Below are 11419 nucleotides of genomic sequence, written 5' to 3'. Positions count from 1 at the left end.
TGTATTTTGTGATGATAACATGAATTTTGTAGTAAAGTCTTGATAAAATCCTTTTGCATGCTAGTTGATCATTTAGTTGTAATCCATGTTAGGCTTGCATGTTGAATTATGATAAAAATTTATTTGGAAATCATGTTGTTTTGGTTTGAAAAACCCGAAAGCATGCATGCATGCAAATCACTTTTGATATTTTTGGAAGTTTTGATCATTTAGATTCATGGTTGTTAGTGAGCCTTAATTTCAGTAGGAATAATGTATTAATATTGATTTATACTTCTTATTGCATGGTAATAATTCGTGGTTATCTTTTATAAAAAGAAAAAAAATAAATATATATATATCTTGTTGTTTCAAAGGCATGAAGATTTGCGATTTGTTAAGAGTAGTCTCTTTTGTTTTGCCATAGTTGCACCTTAGGTAAGGATGATCTCACCAAGGGTATTTTAAGAAAAAGGGAGTTAGTTCAGTAGAATACCAAGTATAGGTCTTGGTTTAAGTATTTAGTTGTTGTTAGTTGGGTTTGTCAAGTTAAAATCTTGGAAAATGAGAGTTATAGTTTCTGCAGAAAAATCAGTTTAGTACCCTGAGGTTTAGAGTGAGTTTTGACCATGTCATTGATGTGCACTTTGAGGCCCAAGCCACCAGAAGTTAGTATGGGGAGTATATAATAGGTTTTAGGAGTTGGTTGGAGGTTTGCATGTCATTTGGTTAGGTGCACAAGTAGAATAACAAAATCTGTCCAGCAGGGGACAGTTTTGTTGCAACTTAGAAATAGGGAGATTTGGCCATGTCATGGGTAGGCCCTCATTAGGCCCAATTGGGCCTTAGTTAGAGGGTATGTCAGAGAAGTTTTTCCAACCATAGTTCATAGGATATGAGCTAGAACCATGTGTCACAAGTTAATTCAAGTCAGGGCATTTTCTGCCCAGAAAAACAGGGGTACCTTGGACTTTTAGCTTAGGCCCAAGAAGGCCCAAGCCAGGCCTTTGAGCCACATCAAGCTTATGAGATGCCCTTAGGTCAGGAGAGTCTTGTGTAAAAATTTTGAAGAAAAACTTGTAGTTTAAAAGTGTCTAATGCACTCAAGAAACCTTAGTTACCATTCTGAAATTTGCACCAGTGAGCACTTTCACTTATCACATAGTATTAGGACACTTAGAAGTGAGTATTAGGTCAACCACCATAGTTGTAAGATAGTATAAGGTCAGTAGAGCAAAAGGCACAAGTGAGGGTCAATAGGTTTTGGATAATTTAGGAAAGGCGCATTGAGTTAGGAAGCCCAAATTCGAAGACTTCGTTTAGTTAGCGACCAAGTAACTTAAGTGGTGAGTCGAGATCATCCAAGCCTAGTGTGGCATTATGGTGTATATGATGTTATTTGGTATTAATATACGATATGTGATTATGTGGCTACGTGTGTACATTTGAAAATATAAATGGTGGATATGAATTAAGTGTGTATAGGCCTAAGTGCCATCCATGTTTAATTTCGGGTTGTAAATAGGTTAAGATGGAAAGAATATATTATAATGAGGATTATTATTATTTATGTAGGATCTCGAGACGAGGGAAAACTTGCCATAAAAGTCGAGTGAAGCTCCAGTTGTTGCTCCTACCAGTCAGACCAGACCAGTCTATCTCAAGGCAAGTGATTCAACTTGACCTTCGTATTTACTGTAAACAGTTCATATATATATCGATGCAATTATCCTGAGTCATTTTGATATATTTAAATCAAGAGTATCTTTTGTTTATCTTTGAGTTACATAGAGATGCCATGAACCCTCGAGTACGTATTGCAAGTAGTTCAAAAGTCTTTCATGATAGTTTAATGCCATGATAAAATAGAGATTTGTTATAATACCTTATTGATCCTTTTGATTATCATGCTATTGATCCCTGAGAAATCTTGATATTGCACCCTGATGCTTTGATTCAACTCTTGAAATAACCTCGATAGAAACTTTATCTTGATACCTAAAAGCCAATCATTTCTTAAATTCATTCATGATTGTTTGATAACCCTATCCTTACCCTAAAAGCTTGATACCCTGTTATATCTTGAGCTGATGATCACTTTCTTTATATTTTAACACCTCTATCCTATTGGAACCAGTGATGCTTATCCTCTTGATGTTCTAATACCTATACCTTGTCTACAACCATTGCTTTAAGCCTAGTTTGGCATTACTCTTTCATATTATCCAATAGCCTTGCTTAATTTCCTTGTCAAAATTCTTGTTTATGGAAATCTCTCGATTACCCTAATATAGTAAAGTCTAGTGGATCATGGCCCTGAGATTTAGTGTCATATTTCCAGTGTTTCAAGTTGACCTATAATCCCCTGATAAAAAAATGATTTCAGTCAAAAGAGATTTTGTCATAAATCGGCATCAGTTTTCAAAATGAATAAAAGGTGGATTTTTCAGTCCCAAAGGGGGACAAATGTTTTCTTGAATGGTGGATCTGGACTGAGACGCGAGTCCTTTCCACACTTATATTAGGCTTAAAAGTTGCCTAGGGATTCCCAATAATGTTTTAGAACCCAGCGAGGTTCGGGATTACTTCGCGGCTGATCACCGGCTGTAATCCGTAGCGTCATAAAATGATTTTGATTAAGAATGATTTTTAAAAATTTGTTTTGATGCAAGCAAAATGATGCCAACTCACATAAGTATTATCTCTCGTTATCATTGATTATGTCTTTCCATTGTCATTCCTAAAGGTATATCTCGATTTATGTTTTGCGTTGTACTATTAGCACTTGTTGAGCTTTTGGCTCACTTCTTGCTTTACCCTGATATTACAGCTAGCAGCCATGGTTAGATTCAAGCAGACTGCCCGTAAGACCTGTGATGCTGATGTTTATGTTCGAGCTCAGGTAGAATAAGTAATAATAGTTGTGTGAGGACTCGGTATTTGTAATCAGATGTAATAGTTGGTAGTGTTGGGCTGTTCCAAACCCTAAACTGTAAGATCTTGGATTTTGGTTGTGTAATACTCATTAAAATGATGTAATAGCTATAATTATTTTGCTATTTAAGTTGGGGGTGTGACATAATTAATGTATGAAACATTTATGGTAAGTGTGTTAGGCAGTTGGTAAGACACTCGCGAAGGAATCGCCTTAAAACTCGTAAAGGTTAAATTATTAAAAATGGTGGAGCCGAGGGTACTCGAGTGACTTAAGAGAATCAGTAAGCGCAAAACAAGCGTTAGAGTCTAAGTTAGTTAAAGTATAGATTTACAAGTGACTTTGGTTTAATTCTAACTTACTTGTTGTTTATAGGTTACCAGACTCGTCCCGAGCCATTCGTAACCCCCAGTCGCTCAGGCAAGTTTTCTACCCGTTATACTGTTGTTGTGATGTATACACTTGTATATGCATTATCTTGTAATAGATGCATGATGGGTATATTAGCAAATTTTTGTGATATATTGTAGCATGTGATATGGTACATATGCATGCCTGTTTCGTATACTTGCCATATATATCTGTTGGTTCAGTTGATAATACCTATGCTAGAGAATAGCGGTAATTTGCATATACCCTTAGTATAGGGACCCAAAGGTGAAAAACATTTTCTAAAACCGGGAGTCGAGGATCCCGAGTAGATTTTATATATATATATATATATTTATATATATATATGGTTATAGTTTTCAAAACTATTAATCGAATAAGGTTTATTCGATAACTTTATTTTATTTAATGAATATTATTTTGAATATTCATTCGAGGGCTTATGACTCAGTTTATATTATTAATGATTATTAATTGGATATTCATTTGAGGATGTATGACTCGTTTATTTTATTTAATGAATATTGTTTATAATATTCATTCGAGGTATTATGACTCCTCTTACTATTTATTAATATTTTTTATTTTATTAAAGAATAATGTTCGATAATCAAACTTACTTTTGATATTCAAGTAAAGATATTACTTTCGTATAAGTATATCTTTGATTAATTGCTATTCATTCAAGTATAAGTTTTCCAACTTCTACCTCAATTATTCTTTATGGGAATATTATTTAAATAATAATATTCAGATATTTGTTTCATATTGGGACTGATTTATTTTATTAAATCAGCATTACTCCAAACATTCTTAAAAATGTTTTCGAGGTTTCAAAATGATTTTTAAAAGTTAGAGCGGATCCCAAAACTCATTTTTATATTTAAGATCTTCCTTTTAAAGGGGATTTAAATACTCGTTCAAAACCTGAGGGATCCGACTCTATGGTGTATTTTATATTCGCAACAAGGTTGCTGTTTTGATAAATGAATTGATTACTTGCCCAATGTTCGGGAAGTAAGCCCATCTAATTGAGTCGGCATAAGCGACAGGCCGGGGTACGGTCTATCAAAGTGTAAGTGGCTGGGTGGCAGTCCATCAACGCGTGAGTGGCCGGGTAACGGTCTAGCGCGAGGTCCTAGTGCGGCCAGGGTGATGACCGGTGAGGAATTCATCCATCTACAGTAGAAAAGGTTACTTATTGGTATCTTTGCCTGATTATCAAGATATCTGGTTTATGCCAAAATTCTTTTCCTTTCCAAAATTCATTGGATATTATAACTCTGTTCATACTTTACATGACAGAGATTTTCAGGAAATGTATGAGATATATATATATATATATATATGGATATATATATCAGGACTTAATGAAGTATCTCGTAACTTCATTATTTATAATGATATTTCAAAGATTGAATCTATTCAAGTCTTATCTTGTAGTCTCATCTATGTGATGAACCTTTGAAACTGATTATAACTTGAACGGGGGTAGTTCAAGTAGTATTTGGTAAAGATATAAGTATTTTAGGGTATCTTGTAACTTCATCTTTTAAACTTATATCTAGTTAATGATTGTCTTATGAATGACAAAGATTTTCGGAAAAACGTTGAGACAAGGTTAGATATATGAGATCACCTTGCAACGATATTTTTTGTATATACAGTTATAAACTGGAACTCTGTGTATATTATGGATGGAAGAGGACTTCCAAGATTTTGAAAAGTATATATGTATATATACTGAATATTTTGCGACTTCATCGCATTAAGATATCAAACTTGGTTCATTTCTTTTGACCAAGACTTTCATGAGTACTATGAGAAGGCTCATATACTATTAATCATTATACATATTATTTTGGTGGGCTTGCTGCTCACCCTTGCTTTATTTCTTCATCACACAACAACAGTTAGGAAAGATGGCCAGACTCCAGCACACCCAGCGCAAGCGCGTGGGAAGCGTCTCGCGTCTTCCCGTTGATGTTGTAGCTGCTATAGCTGCAGAGGTAGATCTATTGTAGATCAGACCATCTACTTTTGAGAATCAATTATGTATAATTATAACTTGTGGCAGATAATGGCAATTAACTGTAAATTTATCAAGTAATCATTTTGGGTTGTAATAACTTTTAAATTGTGGATTCAAAGACTTGTACTTATTTAAATTTCATCTCTGAGACTATAACGGGTTGTGGTGTGTGTTAGTGTGGGGTCACAACATAAGGTTATTTATTATTAATTAAGTGAAGTGATATTGTGGAAAGAAAGACCGTGACGACCCGGATCCCCGACCCCGGATCTGGGGGTGTTACAGGAGCTTTGCTCAATTCTTCCATTCCAAGAGATTTAAAAGGCATATCGATCTTTCTCTTACAGGGAGAAGCATTCAAATATTACAATTGCTCATTACCTTCGTCATCTTCACTATCTGAATTTCCCAATAAGGCTTTTTCTAAGGCATCAAACCTTAGCATTTGATCAAGTTCCAATGTGATCACCGAATCAACCAACTTTACTTTCAAGCACTCCTCATTATCAGTAGGAAATTTTATAGCATTGAACACATTAAATGTCATATCCTGATCCAACACACGCATTGTAAGCTCACCCTTCTGCACATCAATTAAGGTCCGACCAGTTGCCAAGAAAGGCCTTCCCAAGATTATGGGAATCTTTTTATCTTCCTCGAAATCAGGAATGATGAAATCAGTAGGGAAGATGAGTTTATCCACCTTGACCAAGACATCCTCCACAATACCCCGCGGATATGCAATAGAACAGTCGGCCAACTGCAAGGTCATGTAAGTTGGTTTGGGATCAGGTAAGTCCAATTACTTGAAGATTGACCAAGGCATCAGATTGATGCTAGCTCCCAAGTCACATACGCATCTGTCAAAAGACACTTTCCCAATAGTACATGGAATAGTAAAGCTTCCTGGATCCTTAAGCTTCGGAAGAAACTTCTGCTGCAGCACAACACTACATTCCTCCGTGAGAGCGACAGTCTCTAAATCATCTAGCTTCACTTTCCGGGAGAGAATACCTTTCATAAACTTTGCATAACTAGGCATCTTCTCGAGAGCCTCAGCGAAAGGTATGTTGATATGAAGTTTTTTGAACACCTCCAGAAACTTCTCAAATTGCTTGTCCATCTTTTTTCTTCTGCAGCCTCTTAGGAAAAGGCGGTGGAGGATATATCTGTTTCTCCCTTGTATTACCCTCAGGCAGAGTGTGCTCAACAATATTCTTCCTTGGTTCCACTTTTTCATCCTGATGCTCTACTTCTTTTTTAGCTCCAGTTTTTTCAGTCTACTCTTGAGTTTGTTCGAGATTAGCAACCCTTCCAGACCTCAAAGTGATTGCCTTTACCTGCCCTTTAGCTTCCTTCTTCCCTGGAACTTCAGTGTCACTAGGTAGTGTACCAGGTTGACAATTTAGCAAAGCCCAATTTGATTTTCTAAGGTCTTGATAGAAATAGCTTGGCTCTTGTACATAAGCTTCAACTCCTCTAATTCAGATTTTTTTATTAGCTTGCTACAGCTGGAGTTGTTGTTTGGGTGCATACTGCGGTTGGTGAAAACCAGGGGGGTTGTACTGCTTAGCTGGATACTGCTGATAAGGCTGTTGAACCGCATTCTTAGCATTGCTCCAACTGAAATTAGGATGATTGCACTTGTTTGGATAATAGGTGGCTCGCACAGTTGGCTGCAATCGCTGGAAGTTGCTCACGAACTGAGCTGATTCATTAGAAATTGCGCACTGATCAGTCTCATGGGCACCATCACAAAGCTCACATACACTAGTGATTTGATTAACTCCATAATTAGCCAAAGTGTCCACCTTCATTATCAACGCCTTAAGTTGGGCAGCGATATCATTTGCTGCATCCAACTCCAGAATTCTTGCAACTTTTCCCTGAGTCAACCTATGGGTAGGATTATGGTACTCATTAGCAGCCATCAGTTCAATACGTTCATAAGCTTCATCGTAGCTCTTAGCCCACAAGCCTCCTCCTGATGCTGCATCAAGCATGGGCCTAGAAGTAGGACCCAATCCATTGTAGAAATAGTTGATAATCATCCAATCAGGCATGCTATGGTGTGGGCACTTCCTTAGCATCTCCTTATGTTGATCCCAAGCCTCACACAGAGATTCTCCAGTTTGCTGCGCGAACTGGGTAAGAGCATTCCTAATTGCTGCGGTCTTCGCCATGGGAAAAAATTTAGTGAGAAACTTTTGAGCAAGATCTTCCCAAGTTATGATAGACCCTGCGGGTAGAGAGTGTAACCAGCACTTAGCTTTGTCCCTCAAAGAGAACGGGAAGAGTCGCAGCTTGATAGCATCTTTAATCACACCATTAAACTTGAAAGTGTCGCAAATCTCGCTGAAATCCCTGATGTGCATGTTGGGGTCTCCGGTAAGAGAACCCCCAAACTGAACTGAGTTCTGTATCATCTGGATCGTGCTTGACTTGATCTCAAAAGTGTTAGCCACGATGGCTGGTCTAATGATGCTAGACTGAATGTCATTAATCCTAGGCTTAAAATAGTCCATCAAAGCCTTCAGATTCTCTGCTTGATAACCCATAGCTACTACAATTGGCTCTTCAACTTTCTCTTCTTTTTCTACCTTCTTTTCTTCCTCAAAAACTTCCCTACGAATTACCACAAGTTCTTCCTCGGCTTTATCAAGTGTTCTCTTGCGAGTACGCGAACGCGTATGCATACACCCTCGCTAGATCACCTGAAATAAAACAAGGAAAGAAATAAGTAAAAATGTCCAAGTCAATGAACTTTAACGACCACTGATGGAAAGCACATAAACTAGTAATTAACACTGCAGTCCCCGACAGCGACGCCAAAAACTTGTTAGTCGCTAAACACGCGGTAATATTATACGCAAGTATACGAGTTCGCAAGTAGTATAAGATATAAATCAGATTCGATCCCACAGAGACTGTATTGGTTAACTATTTAAATTACGCACCTACGCAACAATGTATGGTTATTACTCAATGCTAATACTATAACAAATTGGGGTTGATTATAACTATGAATTAACTAATTATTATACTACGAGAATAAAATAGACTGGATTAATATATATGACAACATGGGATTCTAACTTCATTAAGTACTTCATTCAATAGCTTTTTTATTCTCAACCTTAGCATGCAATGGTGATGAGACTAATCAGACAACACGGAACTGATAAACACCAAATTTCATTGTACGAGTACCATTCTACCAGACATCCACAAAAGAGATAGAAGCTAAATAGGCACCAATTATATTGAGACCCTATATGTCTATAGAATTTGACAACATAACGGTTTACGCACAAGTTATCTATCTTGATTACATAGGGCAAGTAAGATGGGTAAAATTACCTACAATTCATGCATAACAATACATGAACCTATGCTAGCATGGCAAGTTCTAAATCCTTAAATTCACTTTCGCTTCATTAAGAATTAACACACTATCTTATAAGTTCGCAATGCTCATAAGACGAATAAGCACAACCATAACTAGGATATCATACAATCACCACACACTAAGGCATCAAACAATTTAACTAAAGAAATCCATAAATAAATTCGCTAGAACCCTGCGATAATGATTAGCCCATAATCGAACTCATCGCCAACGCGGGTTCCAATGAAAACATGATATGGCAAACATAGTCTTTCTATGAATAAATAAACCAAAGTACACACAAGAATATAGGTTCAAACAAACAAGAAACAAGCATCCCAATTACAACTCAAAACAAAGATTCACAAGAATAAACTAGATCGTCTTCGCCTTTGTTGAATTGTGCCAAAAGATCTCTTGTCGTCTTCTCCCTCCTTGATGTCTTCAAAACTCTCAATTATATCTTGAAAAATGACCTAAGTTATGTTTATATAGAAGTCCATGCACCCCAAGAGTCCAGAATTCAAATTGCACAAAAATCAGGATTTTTAACTCCCGACCCAGCGCGGGCGCGCGCTTCACTAGTGCGGGCGCGCTGACTTTCTGTTCCCTGGCGCGGCCGCGCGCAGCATCAGCGCGGGCGTGCCGACCTTCTGCCAAAAAAACTTTATTTTTTCCTTCTTTATTCCTAGAAGCTTCGAGCCAATCTTTAAAGCTTTTATTCCAACACATCCTAAACACCATATTAGCATCTAAACAATGTTAATTCACCTGATTCTCAAAGTAATGCCTGAAATGCAAAAACACTTGAAAATACATTAAAACACACATAACTTGAGTACAAATACACCAACTCAAAGCTTATTAGAGCATAAATAAGTGTCATAAATGCCACTCAACATTTCTCAATAACACCACCAGCCTTGATGAAAGAGTTCACAAAGCTAAGAGATATTGCCAAGTGGCCAACGAAAAGTAACAAATCCAAGGCGAATCCAGACTCCAAGCTATCATGTGATTACCATGGAAATTATGGACACAAAGCCTATAATTGTGTAGCTTTGCAAAAGGAGTTATATTTCTTGATCAAGAAGGGCTACTTAACTGAGTTCATGACAGGTAATAAGACCGTACATGTCAAAAGAGAAAGATCACCAAATAGAGATGATAAGACACCAATGAGACAGCCACCACCTCCACCATACCATAAAGTGATTACTTTCATTGTAGGAGGTTCTGAAGTGTGTGGATTGAAATATTCGCATACTACAAGAGTGGCTAGGGAGACAGACATACGAGTTGCTCAAGCAGAAGTCAATAGTAACGATTTACCAACCTTAACGTTTGTCGAATCAAATAATGGGAGTATTCAAGAACCAAAACAGGACGGTCTTGTCATCTCATTTCTAGTGGGAAATTGCTTGATCAGAAGGATTTTGGTGGACAACGGGAGTGCTTCCAATATCATGATGTTGAGCACGCCAAAGCAAACGGGTTTGGGAGAAAGTGACATGATTAAGAAGATGACAACATTGGTGGGATTTAGTGAAAAGACTAAGCGCACGATGGGGGAAATCACATTGCCTACATATGCACAATAAGTTAATCTCTTGTAGAATTTTAGCATAATTGATGTTGATTCCATATATAACATTATTATGGGAAGACCTTAGATTCATAATTTGAAAGCTGTCCCGCCGACATATCATCAAGTGTTAAAATTCCCAACACCCTGGGGTGCAAAAAAAATCGAGGAGATCAAAATACAACACGAGAATGCTATAAGACATGTTTGAATCCAGCTATCCAACACAACGGGAATGAAGCACCTATAGCCACAATAACAGGACCTGAGAAGTTAGATGAGATTGACTTGAAGACAGGGGCAAAAAAATTTTGATAGGATAAGAGGTGAGAGTAAACTTGGTGGAGTTCTTGACAACCAGAATAGACGCATTTGCATGAGAACATGATGACATCAAAAGTATTGATCCTAAAATGATAATACACAAGCTAAATATTGATCCAACTTACAATCTTGTACAACAGAAAAAAGAAAGTTTGCATCGGAAAGAAACAAGATAATCAATGATGAAGTGGACAGGCTCTTGAAGGTTGGGATGATCAAGGAAGTAGATTATCCTGAATGGTTGGCCAATGTTGTTATAATATAGAGGAAGAATAAAAAATGGAGGATTTTGTTTGATTATACATACTTGAACAAAAAGCCTGTCACAAAGATCCATATCCATTACCCCATATTGATGCCATGGTGGACTCGACTGCTGGATATGAGTTACTCACATTCTTAGATACGTCAAGTGGTTTCAATCAAATAAAAATGAAGACGTTTGATTGTCAGAAAACAATGTTCATCACTGACAGGGGATATACTACTATCTAGCCATGCCTTTTGGATTACTTAATGCTGATGCAATATTTCAGGGACTTGTCAACAAGATGTTCAAAGACCAAATAGGCCAAACAATGAAATTCTACATAGATGACATGGTGGTCAAGTCGGTGAACGTTGAGAATCATGTCCGCGATTTACATGAAGTATTTGACATATTAAGATCGTACAACTTGAAGCTTAACCCGCCTAAATGTAACTTTAGTGTATCCTCTGGAAAATTTCTTGGACACATGGTGACAAGGAGGGGAATTGAAGCTATCCCTGAACAAACTAAAGCAA

The 11419-nt window shown here is 37.1% G+C and overlaps 1 protein-coding gene and 1 non-coding gene across 2 annotated transcripts; both read left to right on the top strand.

Annotated features, from left to right (window-relative positions):
- Window positions 1-7397: 7397 nt before the first annotated feature.
- On the top strand, window positions 7398-7504 carry LOC141694953 (small nucleolar RNA R71). The gene has a single exon (XR_012564231.1). It is a non-coding gene; the product is annotated as a small nucleolar RNA R71 (small nucleolar RNA).
- A 2146-nt stretch (window positions 7505-9650) lies between these two features.
- Window positions 9651-10325, top strand: LOC141690474 (uncharacterized). The gene has a single exon (XM_074495269.1). The coding sequence runs from the start codon at window positions 9651-9653 to the stop codon at window positions 10323-10325; it is 675 nt and encodes a 224-aa protein (XP_074351370.1).
- Window positions 10326-11419: the final 1094 nt, after the last annotated feature.

This window comes from Apium graveolens, chromosome 10 (assembly GCF_009905375.1).
Source record: "Apium graveolens cultivar Ventura chromosome 10, ASM990537v1, whole genome shotgun sequence".
Taxonomy (NCBI): domain Eukaryota; kingdom Viridiplantae; phylum Streptophyta; class Magnoliopsida; order Apiales; family Apiaceae; genus Apium; species Apium graveolens.
This window is presented reverse-complemented; position numbering and strand designations above follow the sequence as displayed.